General features: G+C 44.5%; 1 protein-coding gene across 2 annotated transcripts in view; it reads left to right on the plus strand.

The window, feature by feature from the left end:
- Positions 1–19,315, plus strand: part of LOC132835863 (DENN domain-containing protein 1B-like) — a 63,601-nt gene that overhangs the window by 15,488 nt on the left and 28,798 nt on the right. The window contains exons 2-8 of one of the 2 annotated variants that reach the window (XM_060854959.1): positions 1,502–1,566; positions 8,621–8,664; positions 11,605–11,654; positions 13,466–13,585; positions 17,284–17,353; positions 17,692–17,772; positions 18,928–19,002. In XM_060854959.1, the coding sequence (XP_060710942.1) occupies positions 1,502–1,566; positions 8,621–8,664; positions 11,605–11,654; positions 13,466–13,585; positions 17,284–17,353; positions 17,692–17,772; positions 18,928–19,002 (505 nt within the window). The remainder of the gene's footprint in view (positions 1–1,501; positions 1,567–8,620; positions 8,665–11,604; positions 11,655–13,465; positions 13,586–17,283; positions 17,354–17,691; positions 17,773–18,927; positions 19,003–19,315) is intronic. The other variant, XM_060854960.1, reaches the window with a different exon arrangement.

Here is a 19,315-nt window from a genome sequence, read left to right on the forward strand (position 1 = left end):
TTTAGCATGGCCAATTCACCTGACCCGCACATCTTTGGACTGTGGGAGGAAACCGGAGCACCCGGAGGAAACCCACGCAGACACGGGGAGAACGTGCAAACTCCACACAGTCAGTCGCCTGAGTCGGGAATTGAACCCGGGTCTCAGGCGCTGTGAGGCAGCAGTGCTAACCACTGTGCCACCATGCCGCCCACAAACCATGTAACCATGACCTAGATTGAGAATCGATGTAACCATAACCTTCCAGACTGAGAATCGATGTAACTATAACCTTCCAGACTGAGGATCAATGGAACCATAACCATCCAGACTCAGAATCGATGTAACCGTAACCTTCCAGATGAGAATCGCTGTAACTATAACTTTCCAGACTTAGAATCGATGTAACCATAACCTTTCAGACTGAAAATCGATGTAACCGCAACCTTCCAGACTGAGGATCAATGTAACCATAACCTTCCAGACTGAGAATCGATGTAACCGTAAGCTCCCAGACTGAGAATTGATGTAACCATAACCTTCCAGACTGAGGATCAATGTAACCGTAACATTCCAAAATGAGAATCGATGTAACCCTAACCTTCTAGACTGAGAATCGATGTAACCATAACTTACCAGGTGAGAATCGCTGTAACCATAAACTTCCAAAATGAGGATCAATGTAATCATAACCTTCCAGACTTAGAATCGATGTAACCATAACCTTCCAGACTGAGAATCAATATAACCATAACCATTCTGACTGAGAATCGATGTAACCATAACCTTCCAGACTGAGAAACGCTGTAACCATAACCTTCCGGACTGAGGATCAATGTAACCATAACCTTTCGAACTGTGAATCGCTGTAGCCATAACCTTCCAGACTGAAAATCGATGCGACCATAACCTTTCAGACTGAGAATCGATGTAACCATAACCTTCCAGACTGAGAATTAATGTAACCGTAACCTTTCAGAATGAGAATTGATGTAACGATAATCTTCAGTCATCATTAAAGGATTGATGTGGAGGTCCCGGTGCTGGACAAAATCTGAAGTCACATGACACCAGGTTATAGTCCAATAGGTTTATTTGAAATCACAACCTTTCAGAGCATAGCCCTTTCATCAGGTGAAGTGACATTTAGCAAATCATTGGTTTAATCATATTTTCACTTTGTCATGACTCTTGATTTTCAGATTGTCTACCCCAGGCAGTCAGGGCTGTCTTTGTGTATGTGAGAGAGAAAAATTGTCTGCATGACTGTGAGTGTGTCTGAGAGACGGTCTGCAAATGTGAGAGTTTGTATGTGTGAGAGACAGAGCAAGAGAAAGTATGTGAGAGTGTGTAAAAGTGTGTGGGATGTTCTGAGATATGTCTGAAGTTCATGTACACAAGGCTTAGTTACCATTGGCTGTCAGAGGGCCTCAATACCCAGCTTGAGTCAGTGTTGAGGAGTTAGAGAAGGCTTTTTTATTCCAGATCATGCTGTGACTTCACCATGTATATTTGTTTACAGAGAAAGCCCAGAAAGGACATTCGAGTTATTTATCGAGGCCTCATGTCCAAAATCATCAGATGTTGGTAAGTGAGAAAAATTGTTGAATATAAATCCTGAAAAGTTGTTCTATCTTAAATGTGTCTACAAATGTTCTCATGAGATGGATATAGACAAACGTACTTGGTCCTGTCCACTCAAACTCCCAAATTTGCCTCAACTGCTCATCTTACTTTCTGAATTCCTTTCACCTGCCTCTGATCAAATCCTTTAATACCCTTAGCTTACACAAGTATTTTTAAATAGTTGAATAACTTATTATTAACACTCCTACAGTCTTTAGTGAAGAGAGTTGCACATTTCCCTTTCATTTTGTGTGTTGAAGGGGTGCTTCCAGACTGACCATTGCTCTCGGTTCCATCCCTTCCCTCCCCCACCAGTACCAGGGGAATAGTTTCTCCATGTCTATAGTATTGAACCTTTAATTAATTTTAAGCACCTCAACCAGATTGTCCCTCAATCTTCTAAACATGAGGGAACAGAAGCCAGATCTATGCAACCTTGTCATTATCTGTCTAAGCATGTTAGGCCTAACAAGACACACCTTAAAATCATGACAGAGTGACTGAGCTAGTGTGTTGATGTGGTTGAGCAATTACCAAATGCTGCAGGAAACAAGTTTGCATAGTCTCAGCAATCTCTAAACACACTCGTTCCTCTCATACTCACATAAGGGGATTTTGCTTAAGTTTAGTTCTTTTTCGGCACTTAATAATGTCTAATAATGCAAAACTCATGGCATAGCTGACAAAAAGGCAGCTCACTGGCAGCATATATTCAACCATATTCTGCCTTCAACATATTCTGTAAGTGCTGCTTATCCTCAGTGACCTTTTCCTTTCACAGAGCCATGCACCACAATAACAGGCCCTTCAGGCCAGTCTGTCTATGCCAACCAGTAAACACCAAACTACACTAATCCCATGTCCCTCCACATGGTCCATAGCCTACAATGCCCTGGCATTTTAAGTGCTCATCCAGATTCTTCCTAAATATTGCGAGACTATCTGCCCCCACCACCCTCTCAAACTGCATGTTCCATATTTCTACCAGCCTCTTGGGGGAAAAACTTTTCCCCAGATCTTCTCACTTTAAACCTCTGCCCTTTGGTCCTAGACCCATCTACCATGACAAAGAGGTTTTCATGATCTACTCTGTCTGTGCCTCTCATGATTTTGAAAACCTCAATCAGCCTCCTCTTCTCCAGGGAAAACAAACCCAGCCTTTCCAGTCTCTCCTTATAACAGAGAGTTTCTATCCCGGCAACATCCTGGTGAATCTCCTCTGCATCTTCTCCCGTATAATCGTGGCCTAGCCAATATTTTATGAAGTAGTAACAAGACTTCCTTGTTCTGATATTCTACATCCTGGCTAATGAAGGTGGACCTCCATATGCCTTCTTCACCATCTTACCTACCTGTAGTGACACCTTCAAGGATCTATGGACTTGCTCACCAAGATCCCTTTGTTCCTCAGTACAGTACTCCCAAGGGATCTACGATTCATTGTGTAAATCCTTCCATTATTAGACCTCTCAAACTGCATCACCTCACACTTATTGAGATCAAATTCCTTCTGCCATTCCTCTGCCCAATTTACCAGCTGATCAATATCAGACTGCAGCCTGAGACCACCCTCCTCACTGTCACCAACACCAACAATTTTCATGTCATCTGCAAACTTACTAATTATACCTTGTACATTTATATCCAAGTCATTTATATACATGACAAATAGCAAGGATCCCAGTATCAATTGCTGTGGCTCACTACTGGTCACATGCTTCCAATTACATTTGTTAAAGTTCACAACCCAAAGTCCTGTCCTGTCCCCACCAGACATCAAAACTTTAAGAAACATAAAACTGGTCTTGTGGAATTCTCCTGTACGTATTGTAACCCAGTTCTCTGACTCTGAACTAGAGTTTCCTGACTCACTGCAACCATGCAGTTGAAAGGAGACATCAGCCCATGTTCAAATGCAGCAAAATTTGAAGAAGATCCAGGTTTGAGCTGACAACTGGCAAGTTTCATTGGCACCTTACAAATACCAGGCAATGATCAACTCCAACAAAAGGCATTACAACCATTGCCCTTTAACATCCAATGGCATAACCATCACTGAACCCCTCTATCAACATCATAGTGGTTACCATTGTCCCAAAACTGAACTGGACCAGCCTTATAAATACAGTGGCTACAAGAACAAGTCCAGATATTAGGGTTGCTGCAATGAGTAACTTCCCTCCTGTCTCCCCAAAGCCTGTCCACCATCAACAAGACACAAGTCAGGAATGTGATGGAATACTCCTCACGTGGCTGGATTAGTGCAGCTCCAACGACACTGAAGAGGTTTGACACCATCAAGACAAAGCAACCCATTTGAATGGCATTATGCACATCCTGCAGAAGCCCTCTCTTTGAGACACTCCTGAAAGCCTCCTTCTTAGTCACCTATTTTAAATTTCCAAGCACAGCCTGATGTCAAATTTTTGTTTGGTATCACTACTGTGAAGTACCTTGGGTGGTTTTGAAATGTTAAAGGTGCTATAACTGTTATTATGTAGGCTTGTGACTTTTACACACCAGGAAAATCCCAGTTTCAGTTTCTCCTCTCAGATCAGTTAAGCTGAGTTCAGCCAGGGTGAGACCAGAGGGCTAGATGATTAACCTTATTTAAAGTGACATAGAAGCCCTGAGCATTGTGATTGGTCTGAGTACTGTATAGACAGAACCTGCTTAGCAATAATGCCTCCCGTGGTCAAATAGCCAGCCATCGCATGTTCAGAAATAGGGAATGGCCATCTGAATAGTTGTATATAAGACAGTCACTGGCCAAGCCCAGGGCCCTGGGAGCAGGAAAGGCGAAATCTGAAGGCACTGAAACAGGTGCAGTGGCTCCTGTTGTTGTGGGCTCAGTGTCAGACTGCTTTCGGTCGACTGGACTTTTTAGAAATGTTGTGCTTAAGCCACAAGTTTCCTGCTGCGCTCATTGTTAAGTGAACATGTGAAGGGGATAGAAGTACCCACAAAATATCATCTTCACAACTCAGAAAACACACTTAATGCAGAAAGTATTTGTAGCCAGAGAATTGGTTGTGCGCTGACAGGGGATGGAAAGACAAGGCAAGATGCTTCAAGCAGACATTTTATATTTAAATAAGCCTGAATCACGTTCCAGTTAATGAGCTGCCCCATCTTGCATTAAACCACATCCTGTCTGCTAGGAAGCAGGCCCAGCTCTCTGCTGGTGCAGTTCAGGGATTTCTCACAAATGCTCCACTACTGCATGTGGTTTTCTCTCTTTCTTCCCTCCTCTCCTGAAAATGCTGACTCTTGCTGCACACAGACGTGCCTCGACCAATCCCTGGTCACAGTTGCAGAAAGAGCAAACAGCATACTATCCACAATCACATTGGAATATTTACTAGGTATGGCAGCCTTTCCATCTTTGTGTGCTTTCATGCTTAATTCCCTGAAGTTTGCAGATTAAAGAGACCAATGATAGTTTGAACAGGCTGATTGTGAGCAGTAAAATAATTAAAAAGGGAAATATAGAAAACAGGTACACTAGGCCTTTTGGCCCTTCGAGCCTGTACTGCCATTCAATATGATCATGGCTGGTCACAAAATCTCAGAATCCCACTCTTGCCCTCTTCCCACCCCCCTTGATCCCTTTAGCAACTAGGGGCACATCCACCTCCTTCTTGAATATTAGTAATGAACTGGCCCCAACAGCTTCCTGTGGGAAAGCAGTCTGACACTGAGCCCACAACAACAGCTCTCTGGGTGAAGAAATTCTTCCTAATTTCAGTCCTGAATGGTTTACCCTTTATTCTTAGACTATGGCCCCTAGGATTTTCCCAACCTCAGGAACATTCTTCCCACATCTAGCCTGTCCAGTCCCCTCAGGATTTTATGTTTCTATGAGACTCCCCCCTCATTCTCCTAAATTCCAGTGAGTACAAGCCCAGTCGATCCAGCCTTTCCTCATATGTCAGTCCTGCCATCCCGGGAATCAGTCTGGTGAACCTTTGCGGGACTCCCTCAATAGTGAGAATGTCCTTCTTCAGACTGGGAGACCAACACTGTACATAATACTCAATGTGTGGCCTCACCTAGGCCCTGTATAACTGCAGCAAGACATCCCTACTCCTATACTCAAATCCACTTGATATGAAGGCCAGCATGCCATTAGCCTTCCTCACTGCCTGCTACACCTGCATGTCAACCTGAATAACCTCACATTTATCCACATTATATAAATTGAGGTCTCATATTCATTCATTAATCATGAATCAAAGAGCTGTCATTCTCTGTGGATCAACATCATATCGAGGACAAAATTTGGGTGAACTACTATTGCATTCAAATTATAAATCCAGAAAAATGAGATAGGGTGGAGGGATACAATATTCAGGAGACGAGCACAATTGTGGGACAGTTAGAGAGGGAAGCAGGTTAGAGAGATTGCACAATGAAGAGCTGAGGTTGATATAAAGGGGCTGACAATGGGGGAAGAGTTGAATTGAATTGAATTTGAATTTATCGTCATGTGTACCAAGGCACAGTGAAAAGTTTTGTCTTGTGAGCAATACAGGCAGATCACAGGGTTAAGAAGTATCGATAGTAAATAATGGGTAAACAGCAGCAAAAACCAAACCACAAGTACAGGCAAATGTTAAGAGTTTGTGAGTCCATTCGGTATTCTAACAGCAGTAGGGTAGAAACTGTTTCGAAACTGGCTGATGAGTGTGTTCAGGCTTCTGTACCTTTTCCCGGATAGTAGAGGCTACAGAAAAACATTGCCAGAATCAGATGCATCTTTGAGAATGCTGGCGGCCTTTCTTTGACAGTGGGCCTGGTAGATGGATTCTGTAGATGGGAGGTTGGCCTTTGTGATTGTCCGGGCTGAGTTCACCACTCTCTGTAATTGTCTCTGATCTTGAATGATACAGTTGCCATACCAGGTAGTGGTACATCCAGACAGAATGTTCTCAATGGTGCACCTATAAAAGTTGGCAAGAGTATTCTCCATTATGTTCAATTTCCTCAGCTGCCTGACGAAGAAGAGACATTGTTGGGCCTTTGTAACCAGTGCATCCACGTGAGGAGTCCAGGAACTGCTTGACACTCTCCACTCGTTCCACCTCTGTGCTGTTAATGTGTGTGTGTGTGTGTGTGTGTGTGTGTGTGTGTGTGTGTGTGTGTGTGTGTGTTTGTGGGGGGGGGTGCATGAGTAACATCCCACCAAAAGTCAATAATGAGTTCCTTGGTTTTGCCGGCATTGAGAGCTAGGTTGTTCTCAGTGCACTATTTTTCCAGGTCTTCCACCTCCTGTCTGTAGTCTGTTTCATCACCATCTGAGATTTGACCGACTATTGTGGTGTCATCAGTGAACTTGTAAATGGCATTAGTCTGGTATTTGGCGACACAGTCTTGGGTATACAGTGAGTACAGTAGGGGGCTGAGTACGCACCCCTGGGGGGCTCCAGTGTTGAGTGTTAGTGAAGATGAAATATTGTCGTCAGTCTTCACTGATTGTGGCCTGTGGGTGAGGAAACTGAGGATCCAGTTGCAGAGAGTGGGGCTCAGTCTGAGATCACTAAGTTTAATAATCAGTCTCAAGGGGATAATAGTGTTAAAGGCTGCACTGTAGTTAATGAGTAGGATTCTTACATAGCTGTTCTTGGTGTCAAGATGTTCTTGGGAGAAATGAAGGCCAAGTGACATGGTATCTGACATGGATCTGTTGATCCGATAGGCAAATTGGAGTGGGTCAAGAGTAGTGGGGAGGCTGGAGTTGATTAATGCCATGACCAGCCTTTCAAAGCACTTCCTAACCACCGAAGTTAGGGCCACTGGGCGGTAGTCATTGAGACATGCTCCGTGAGCCTTCTTAGGCACAGGGATGATGTTGGCCTCTTGAAACAGGCAGGGACAGTGGCCTGCTGCAGGGAGAGGTTGAAAATGTCAGAGAAGACTTCTGCCAGTTGATCTGTGCATGCTCTGAGTGCACGGCCTGGTACTCCGTCTAGTCCCATTGCTTTCCTTGGATTCACATGAAGGAAAACTGATCTGACCTCTGATGCAGTGACTGTTGGGATTGGTTGAGCAATATATTGGGCAGCCAGAGTCCAGGGTGACAATAGCAGGTTATCAAGATAGCTAAAGAAAGCCAGACAACTGACACATGTTGAAGTCCTCTGCTAATGGGATAACCCACAACTGGATGAGTTACTGGACTGCATTGTTGAATTCAATTTCACCACGTGGGATTTGAATCCTCACTCTGTGGGTTTCCTATCCAGTACTACATCCATATGATAGTAATCTGTGATTCCTAAAGGGATCATTTGGAGACACTCAGCCTCATATTTCACGTCAATACTAGTGTTTTTGCCATCCGCATGTTGTTAGGCAGGTATCAATACAAACAAAGCCAAACACCCTACCGCCAATCTATATGTACTCTCCAACTATCAAACTCAAGTGAAGAGGGACAGCTTCTAAATAGGCCCTAATGGAGGGGTTAGTAAGCATTTTTTATGTTGAGATGTTTCCACAGAAGTTATACTGGACAGCATCATTGCTACTCCATAAGGATCTGCTAAACTCGGTCTCACAACTGGAATCGTAGAATGATAAAGGATGGAAGGAGGCCACTTGGTCCATCATGATTATACTATTCAACTTGCTTTGCTGCCTTGTTCCCTGACAGCATATAGGCCATGCACCAATTCTGAAAACTTCGCAGAGCTTGTTTGAAGAGATTATATGTCAGTGGGTAATTTTAACCCTGCAAAAATTGGTGATGAGCTCAGTGGGAACTCTGTAACTTGAGCATAATTCCTGTATTTAGCTAAGGTAAACCCCCCTCCACCTAGTCTAGCTCTTCCAAATCAATTCAGTACAGGCTCAACAGACTCTGACTCTGAACTTTCAGTTCACTTTCTTGCAGTAAACCTTCCTGCAAAGTTTGCAGATGAGTACACGACCCAGCATGTCATGAGTAGCCATGCATACAGGGTACAATTTGAGTGCTGAGACTGATGACTGTTTGTTTGGCTTGCTCTTTCAGACCCTGAAGTGCTTAGGCAGTTTCCTGAAGATTACAATGACCAGGTAAGCGGCATCCTTTCTCCCACTGTGTACTTTGCAATTTTAGCATCAAACTAACTCATGAGTGAACTGGTTGATGATAGACCACCAACTGAAGCAGGGTGCAGGTATCTACTGAACTTTCATACTAATTCTGAGCTCCAGTTTAAATGGATGTAAATTACTTTGGAGTATGAACTGTAATAGGTTTTAATAGATTGTTTTGTGCCTAACATCTATTGTTAGAAAAGTATTGGAATCAATTATTAAGGAAGTTATCGCAGAACATTTGGAAAATCATAATCCAGTCAAGCAGAGTCAGTGTGGATTCAAGAAAGGGAAGTCATATCGGACTAACTTATTCACATTTTCAAGGAAATCTCAACCAGAGTGAATAGAGGGTAACCAGTAGCTGCGTTGTGTTTGGGGAGTGTATTAGCATGGAGAGAGAATTGGCTCATTGGCAGAAAGCAGCAAGTGGGGATAAGGGACTCTTTTTCAGATTGGCAACCCGTGACCAGTGGGGTTCCACAGGAATCAGTGCTGCTACTGCAACTAGTTATAATATATTAATGACTTGGAGGAAGAAGGTGAATGTACTGTAGCCAAATTTGCAGACAACATAATGACAGGTGGAAAGACAGGATGTGTGAGGGATACAAACAGTTTACAGGAAGATATTTACAGGTTAAATGAGTGGGCAAATGGAGTACAATATGGGAAAATGTGAAGTTGTTCATTTTGGAAAAGAGAACCAAAGAACAGAATATTATTTACTGGAGAGAAACTACAAAAAGCTGCAAAACAGTTGGACTTGGGGGTAGTTGTACATGAAACATAGAAAGCTAGTAGGTGCAGCAGGTAATGAGGAAAGATAATAGAATATTGGCCCTTATTTCAAGGGGGTTAGATTTTTAAGAGTAGGAGAATCTTACTGCAACTGTCTAAGTTGCTAGGGAGACCACATCTGGAATACTGTGAGCAGTCTTGGTTCTTTTATTTAAGAAAAGATATTATTTTATTGGAGGCAGTTCAGAGGAGGTTCACTCGGATGATCCTGGTTTGGAGGGATTGTCTTATGAGCAAAGGCTGAACAGGTTGGGACTCTACCCGCTGGAGTTTAGAAGAATGAGAGATGATCTCATTGAAACTTGTTGAATTCTTAAGAGATTTGACAGGGTACATGCTGAGAGGATGTTTTTCCTCATGGGACAGTCTGGAACCAAAGAGCACAGTCTCAGGATAAAAGAGGCATCAGTTAAGACTGAGATGAGGAGAGAGTTCTTCCTTCAGAAGGTTGTGAGTCTTTGTCACAGAGAGCTGTGGGTGCAGAGACCTTGTGTATATTTAAGGCTGAGCTAGATAGATTCATAATCAGTCACAGAATCAAGGGTTATGCAGAAAGGGCAGGAACGTGAAGAAGATATGGATTCAGCTTTTGAATAGTGGAGCAAGCTCAGGGCTGTACTGCCTACTACTGTTCCTATTTCTTATGCTCTCATGGGTCATGTTAAGTATTTATTGATTATAATACTGTTTTGTTATCTTGTGCATGAATTGTTTTATCGTATATGCACACTGCTGAGGGAGTCCTAGTACAACAACAGCTAACCACAAAGTGCCTGGCTGACTGCTGTCTCAGTGCCATCTCCTACTCCTTTACAACATGGTTGCTAAATGGGAATTCTTCACCTTCTTTAGTTTAATCCATTTATCCCTCCATCTTGTTTTCCTCAGTTTACTCATCTGCACGTTTATCTTGAAACCAGGCAGGAAAGGCCCAACTTTAACTCGAAGTGGACATGTTTCGAATGAGTTAAAAACTCGAATTGTCAACAGGTTATGTGACAAGTGAAGACATCACAGTTATAGAGTCAAAGACTTGTACAGCATGGAAACAGATCCATCAATCCAATTTGTCCATGCCAACCAGACATCCTAAATTAATCGAGTCCCATTTGCTAGCATTTGGCCCTTATCCTTCTAAACCCTTCCTATTTGTGTACCCATCCAGCTGCCTTTCAGATGTTGTAATTTAAATATTTCCACCACTTCCTCTGGAGCATCGTTCCAGACACATACCACTCTCCACATGAAAAGGTTACCCCACAGGTCCTTTTTAAATTTTTCCCCTCTCACCTTAAATCTACATTCTTCACTTTTGGGCTCCCCCACCTTCGGAAAAAGACTTTGCCTACTTACCCTATCCATGGGCCTTCATGATTTTATAAACCTCTGTAAGGTCATCCCTCAGCCTCCAATGCTCCAGGGAAAAAAATCCCCAGCCTATTCAGCTCCTCCCAAAGCTGAAACATTCCAATCCCAGCAACATCCTTGTAAATCTTTTCTGCACTCTCTCAAGTTTAACAACATCCTTCCTATAGATGGACGACCAGAGTTCTATGCAGTATTCTAAAAGTGGCCTCACCAATGTCCAGTACAGCCGCAACTTAACATCCCAACTCCCATACTCAATCTTCTGACCACTAAAGGCAAGCATACCAAACGCCTTCTTCACCACCCTGTCTATTTTCAATTCCACTTTGTAGGAACAATGAATCTGCACCCCTTGGTCTGTTTGTTCAGCAACACCACCTCTTCCCCACCCCCCCACCCCCTCCCCCCAGGGCTCGACCATTAACTGTATAAGTTCTGCCCTGGTTTGCCTTACCAAAATGCAACACCTCACATTTATCTAAATTAAACTCCTTGACCCATTGGTCCATTGGCCCATCTGATCAATGCCCCATTGTACACATATTGTCAAATCCTACAATATACATGCAGCCTTCAAAACCAGTGGTCAGTAAACTAGAGTGGGGCCCAGGAATCAAATCCAGGGATGTATGACTCAGTGTCACAATGACCTGAGCCCTCAGAGGCCCAGACACATACACACACTGACCTGATATGTTACCCACAGCAGTTCTTAAACATGAATCTATGCCTGCTTTTCTCTCACAGGAATCTCTGCAGAGCCTGCCCAAATTCTGCTTTCCTTTCGATGTGGAAAGGTAAGACTGAACCCTGGGGGTTGGGGCTAAATGTCATGTCCCTAAACCTCTTTAGTCTGAGGCCAGTTTCAGTTCCTCATTGAAATCAAGTTGAAGGTTAGGCCTCAGTCAGTTCCTGTTGGGTTAAATACCACAAGTCACAGTGACAGGTTAAAGCAGTGTTTAATTTTTTCTTAAATATTCCTTTTTTCACTAAATTAACTCCAAAAGAATTTTAGAGATTATTATTCAACCAGAAGATGTCAAACCCAGGGGTCAACAATTAATATTATATGAGGAGAATGAGTGTGAGAGGGAGAGAAGGAAACAGCTCTTTATTGTTGGATCCCTTTACTATATGGAGTGGCTGAGACTTGGGGCCATTATTGAATTTACTGGAGAGTTCATGCCAAGGAAGATTCAGAGCTTTAGGAAGAGGACCAGAATGTGGGCATAATGTCAAATGACTGTAGCAAAGATTCTCCAAGGACAGGATAAGCTGAATAACCATTTCCGATGTTGGAAACTGCTCTGGTAACATCTAACCCATAAAAGGGCAATCTGAGAAAAGACAAGCACCATTGGGCTGGTGGCGGGGGAACTGGGAAGCCGATAGTGTTACAGAGTGTGTGCTTCAGGTGTTTAGATACACAAGCTTTATTCTGCACCTTAGACAAACTGAGAATGTTTGGAATTCTGTACCACTAGGGCTGTGGATGCTCAGTCTTTGAGGTAGAGTTTGATAGATTTCTGATTACAATAGTGTAAAGAATTATGGTGATAGTGTGGGTAAAAAGCATTGAAATGTTTGATCAATCATAATCGTATTAAATGACAGAGCGGGTTCAATGGGCTGAATGGCCCACTTCTGGTCCTATGTTCCAAAGTTTGATAGAGCACTTGAAAAACTGGTTATTTCCACAGCACTGCCAGCAATCTCTGTGTAATATGTTATGAAACGACATACCAACAAGGTAGTCTGAGTTTTTCTGCATGTTCTGCTAATTCAACATCAAGTGTGCAAAAGACTGGGAGTTAGTGGGGTTGCATTTTTTAGACACATACTGTAATTGCTAAACATCAGTTTGTGATAGTGTATTAGTGAGATAAGTTGTTTACTGCAAAGGGCACTCATACTGGGCCCAAGATTACAGCTTGACTCTGGATTGTGTATATCTTAAAGTTAATTTTTTTTCTCCATTCCTGGGTTAAAAACAATGCTGTTTCTATGACTAAGACTAAGGTACTATTTTCGTGAGGGCTGATTAAATGTTCTTGTCTTTTTGTCTTGCTTCCGTCCTGTTATAAAGTTGACCCTGATGTTGAGTGATGTTCATAGGTTGGAGAATATTGTCGTTATTATTCTTTGAGCCACATTCACCCAGTGCTGATTCACCCCTTTGGGGTCATTCGTTTTGGGTAAACTCTTTATTCATATCCAAACCAGGACCCAAAGCACAGTCTGGCAGACACTGACTGTGAACACTGGAAGGATATTTAACAATGGGACATTATAGCCCAGGCATCCTGTCTTTGTCCAAAGCACACACAGACTAATTTTGCTGTAGCAGTCATCAGGTGTGTCCATATAACTCCCAATGGTGTGTGTCCTGATCTGCCAGCTAACTGGCCAAATGTGCTGATAATTGAGTGGATCTTTAGTGTGTATGTAATGGTAGTTTAATCCTAACTTTGCAATGACAGCATAAAGTAATATTTGCATAGACTGCATGAAGTCCTCTGCTGAGTTGATTACTGGGTTACAAATCTGAATCTGGATGGTCACATGTGAACTGACTGTATGAGCTGTCAATCATGTTTGTGTTTGGCAGGGTGTGGGAGAGCTCAGTGGTCCAGCAGTTCACCTTCGTGCTGACAGATCTAAATGGAAACCAACGGTTTGGCTTCTGCCGGCTGACTGGAGGATCAAAGACCTGTGTCTGCATCCTCAGGTAGGACCCTCAAAAAAGCACAGCGACAAACAACCAGCTAATTGTTTCAGTGCTGCTGTAGTGTTACAGGGACATTAAAGATTGAGATGGTTGAAAGTTGGAACAAGATAATAACTTAATGGAAGCACAGGACAGTTCTTGGACAAACTGCCTCTCTGAGCATTGATGGTTTTACGCAGTTACTTATTTGGCAATCATGTTGATATGTGCATTTTCTTTATCCAATGACTACAAACTATTAGAGTACTTTACATTTCTTTGTGAAACTGGCTGAATGTCCAGTTGATGCCTTTTACAATGACCACATCCTTTGTATGGCTAATTAATCCTCTATGATCTTAGTGTTTCTTAGTGTTTGAAAACAAATTTCCACCCTATTTGTTTACAGGTTTCAGTTTTAAGTTAAATCTGTCTCAAATTGTTAGCTGTGTGTCCCCCCTTCTATGTGGCAGGCTAGTCATGTTTGTATTGGTATCTCCCTGCAGTGTCATTGTTTTTTCCAGGAATATGAGCAAGACAAGGAAACACCCCTCTCAGTCCCTTCAAATTGGGAATCTCTGCCACATTGATATCGAGATGTGAGATTCCAGTTTCTCAATTCTGACAAAGCGTCACTGGATTTGAAACAATAACTCTGTTTTGCTCTCAGCAGATGTGGCCAGGCCTGCTGAGTTTTTCCAGGACTTTCTGTTCTTGTCCCAGTTTCACATCCTGTCCAAAATAAAGGCCTCAGCAATAATTTATTGGTGCCAGGAGAGCTGGTTTAAACCACAAATCATCGCACATGCACTGATACTGTGTCAGAATGTACCCATCACATCCCTGGGGAGAGAGGAGTGTGAGAGACTCATCCTCTGGGGAGAGAGGACTGTGAGAGACCTGTCCCTGGGGAGAGAGGAGTGTGAGGGACATGTCCCTGAGGGAGGGAGGGGTGTCAGAGACACATCCCTGGGGAGAAAGGGGTGTGAGAGACTCATCCCAGGGGAGAGAGGAGTGTGACAGACTCATCCCTGGGGTAGAGGGGGATGTGAGAGACTCATCCCCTGGGGAGAGAGAGGTGTGGGAGACTCACCGCTGGGGAGAGAGGAGTGTGAGAGACTAGTCCCTGGGGAGAGAGGGATGTAAGAGACTTGTACATGGGGAGAGAGGAGTGTGAGAGACTCATCCCCTGGGGAGAGAGGAGTGTGAGAGACTCATCCCCTGGGGAGAGAGGAGTGTGAGAGGCTTGTCCCTGTGGGAGAGAGGGGTGTCAGAGATACATCCCTAGGGAGAGAGGAGTGTGAGAGACACATACCTGGGGAGAGAGAAGTGTGAGAGACTCATCCCTGGGGGAGAGAGGAGTGTGAGAGACTCACCCCAGGGGAGAGAGGGGTGTGAGAGACTTGTCCCTGAGGGAGAGAGGGGTGTCAGAGACACATCCCTTGGGAGAGAGGAGTGTGAGAGACACATACCTGGGGAGAGAGGGGTGTGAGAGACTCATCCCGGGGAGAGAGAAGTGTGAGAGACTCATCCCTGGGGGAGAGAGGAGTGTGAGAGACTCACCCCAGGGGAGAGAGGGGTGTGAGAGACTTGTCCCTGTGGGAGAGAGGGGTGTCAGAGATACATCCCTAGGGAGAGAGGAGTGTGAGAGACACATACCTGGGGAGAGAGGGGTGTGAGAGACTCATCCCGGGGAGAGAGAAGTGTGAGAGACTCATCCCTGGGGGAGAGAGGAGTGTGAGAGACTCACCCCAGGGGAGAGAGGGGTGTGAGAGACTTGTCCCTGAGGGAGAGAGGGGTGTCAGAGACACATCCCTTGGGAGAGAGGAGTGTGAGAGACACATACCTGGGGAGAGAGGGGTGTGAGAGACTCATCCTGGGGAGAGAGGAGTGTGACAGAATCATCCCTGGGGGAGAGAGGAGTGTGAGAGACTCACCCCTGGGGAGAGAGGGGTGTGAGAGACTAGTCCCTGGGGAGAGAGGGATGTGAGAGACTTGTCCCTGGGGAGAGAGGGATGTGAGAGACTCATCCCCTGGGGAGAGAGGAGTATGACAGACACATCCCTGGGGAGAGAGGGGTGTGACAGACTCATCCCTGGGGGTGAGGGATGTGTGAGAGACTCACCCCTGGGGAGAGAGGAGTGTGAGAGACTTGTCCCTGGGGAGAGAGGGATGTGAGAAACTCATCCCCTGAGGTGAGAGGAGTGTGAAAGACTCATCCCTGGGGAGAGAGGACTGTGAGAGACCTGTCCCTGGGGAGAGAGAGGTGTGAGAGACCCACCCCTGGGGAGAGAGGAGTCTGAGAGACTCATCCCCTGGGGAGAGAGGAGTGTGAGAGACATGTCCCTGGGGGAGAGAGGGGTGTGAGAGATGTGTCCTTGAGGGAGAGAGGAATGTGAGAGACTCATCCCTGGGGAGAGAGGGATGTGAGAGACTCATCCCCTGGGGAGAGAGGAGTTTGAGATACACATCCCTGGGGGAGAGAGGGGTGTGAGAGACTTGTCCCTGGGGGGCGAGAGGGATGTGAGAGACTCATCCCTGGGGGAGAGAGGACTGTGAGAGACCTGTCCCTGGGGAGAGAGGAGTGTGAGAGACATGTCCCTGGGGAGAGAGAGGTGTGAGAGACCCACCCCTGGGGAGAGAGGGATGTGACAGACTCATCCCCTGGGGAGAGAGGAGTTTGAGAGACTCATCCCTGGGGGAGAGAGGGGTGTGAGGGACTTGTCCCTGGGGAGGGAGGAGTGTGAGAGACCTGTCCCTGGGGAGGGAGGAGTGTGAGAGTCTCATCCCTGGGGAGAGAGAAGTGTGAGAGATACATCCCTGGGGAGAGAGGGTTGTGAGAGACTCATCCCTAGGGTAGAGAGGGATGTGGGAGACTTGTCCCTGGAGAGAGAGGAGTATGAGAGTCACATCCCTGGGGAGAGAGGAGTGTGAGAGACGTGTCCCTGGAGAGAGAGGAGTGTGAGATTCTTGTCCCTGGGGGAGCGAAGAGTGTGAGAGACCCATCCCTGGGGGAAGAGAGGAGTGCGAGAGACGCGTCACTGGGGAGAGAGGGTGGTGCGAGACCCATCCCTGAGGGAGAGAGAAATGCAAGAGACACATCCCTGGGGAGAGAGGAGTGTGAGACCCTCCGTAAGATGTTGAAGGCGGGTCAAATTAATTTAAAAGTAAGTGTCTGCTGACTCTCAGTATCTCGGCTCACACCTGAACAATGAGTACGAATTCAAGATGCTGAAGGACAGATAGTAGCGCTCAGTTCATGCCCAGCGAGACAGGAACACCTTCTGGGAAGCATTCCAGAGAAGGTCAATGAATGGATACAAACAGACAATAATGTCAGAGACATTGGAACATAATGAAGATATTGAAGGGAATATAAACCAGGAGTGGTCATTGGCAAAGTATGCAGCATAGAGTCAGAGATGTACAGCACAGAAACAGACCCTTCACTCCAATTCATCCACGCCAGCCAGATATCCCAACCCAGTCTAGTCCCACCTGCCAGCACCCGGCCCATACCCCTCCAAACCCTTCCTATTCATATACCCATCCAGATGCTTTTTAAATGTTGCAATTGTGCCAGCCTCCACCACTTCAATATAATAATTATTTTAAAATAGGGATAAAATTAAATGAAATCTCTTAACTGAACTGGGACAGCTTTTCTTTTGTAACTGGGTCCTTGCAACCTTTTATTCATTGCTCTATTTGTTTTCTAGTTTCTTGCCCTGGTTTGAAGTTTTCTACAAGCTCCTAAACAATATCGCTGACTGCCTGGCAAAAGGACAGGTAAACATTACAATGTGTAAAATTATAACCTCAGTCAATCTACTGTACCACACATGTTAATGGGAGTTTGTTTGTGTTTTGAGTTCTGCTACCCTGACGCACTTTGTATGGTATGATGTGCCTGTAAACCACACAAAACACCTTTCAATGTATCTTGGTACATGTGACAACAATAAATCAAACTCCTAATATGATGGAAATTCACCCAACCTGTACCCCTTCCCTTTAGAACACTTCCAACCTTACCACGTGCTGATGTTTTTGGGAGTTTGCTCCTTTGCCTCAGTGCACTGGCCACCTCTTTGTGTATTATAATAATTTTTTTTTCATTTCTGCAGGACAATGAAGTGAAAGAACTCTTAAGAATCCTGTATATTCACCCACCTCCCCAACCAGACTCTCCACTCAAACTTGAACTTGTAAGTTAAAAAGACGAAAGAGACTCCATTTATTTAGCATCTTTCACAACCTCAGGACATCCACAATCATTTCAAACTGCCCCCATTCCCACTTTCTGGGCTGTGCACTATAGGCCTGTTAAAAAAGCAAAGCGATGTTCATTTTGTATACCTTCGATTAATAGGAATGATGACTTGGTCAGTATACCATCTTTGGATAGAGTCATAGAGTCATACAGTATGGAAACAGACTCTTCGGTCCAATTAGTCCATGCAGAACATATTCTCAAACTAAACCAGTCCCACCAGCCTACTCCTAGCCCTTGTCCCTCCAAACCTTCCCTATTCATGGACTTATCCAAATGTCTTTTAAATGTTGTAACTGTACCTGCAACCACTACGTCCTCTGCAGTTCATTCCACACATGAAACACTCTCTCTGTAAAAAAACTGCTCCTCATGTACTTTTTAAATCTTTCTCTGTCGTCAAACAAACCAGCAAAACTGCCATAAATCCCTGAGATAAACTAGGGTACAGTACAATGGGTGGTTTTAGTAATCCTAGGTGGGGAGCATCTAAAACTGGCCATTTACTTCCTTTGGAAAGTACATCTGCCCCATTTATAAAAATAGCCAGAAGTTATTTACAATCCAGATTGAAATAGGGTCAATAGAGTGAATATTTCAGGTCGATAATGTTTTGTGATATAAAGTACCTTCGAAGAGTAGTTGCTGTCATAATTCGAGCAACACAACAGCCAATTTTCAGAGCAGCAGCTCCCACGAACAGCAATGTGACAATGATGAGATGATCTGCTTTTGAAATGCTGGTTGGTTAATTATTGACCAGGGCACTGGAGAGAACTCCCCAGCTCTTCTTTGAAAGGATGCCATGGAATTATATACACCCAAGAGGCCAGCAGTCTGATCTGGAAGACAGTGCCTCTGACAATACAGCCTTTCCCCAGCACTGCACTCAGAGTGTCTGCCTGGGTTATGTGCTGATATCTATGGAGTGGGACAAGGGCTCCCAGGTTCTGACTCAGTGAGAGCACTGCCTACTGATCCGTAGCTCACCTCAGCAAGTGCAGCATTTTGTTTAACATAAAGTTGGTAGTGTGTACATTGTAATGTGATATTTTAGAATGAAAAATAATACATAATACTGTTTCACAAGGCCCAGAAGCTGGGAGTTACAACAGGACGGTTTCTGAAAGATCAGAAGAGGGATCCTAGTAGTGGTATGCTATCGGTGAGTCGGGTGAAACCCGATAACCAAAGCCACTATACTGGAATTGACCAGATTAACCCAAACAGCACCTAACTTCAATCTAATTTACCTCAAGCAGCACCCCATGCATGCTAGCCAACTTAACTAGCAACTTGTTCTCCCATTGTGTAAAACATGTGCTGTCTGCAGGCTAACGTACTCTAATTGTGCAGATTGTCAATCTTTCTTTTGTTAACAATGGTTTCCTAGTTTGCAAATATAACTCTACAACTCAGTCTTTATAATCCAAAGGATAGAAGCCTGGTAACTATGGAGCCAGTTTGCATGGTGGAGA

Source organism: Hemiscyllium ocellatum, chromosome 45, assembly GCF_020745735.1.
Source record: "Hemiscyllium ocellatum isolate sHemOce1 chromosome 45, sHemOce1.pat.X.cur, whole genome shotgun sequence".
Taxonomy (NCBI): domain Eukaryota; kingdom Metazoa; phylum Chordata; class Chondrichthyes; order Orectolobiformes; family Hemiscylliidae; genus Hemiscyllium; species Hemiscyllium ocellatum.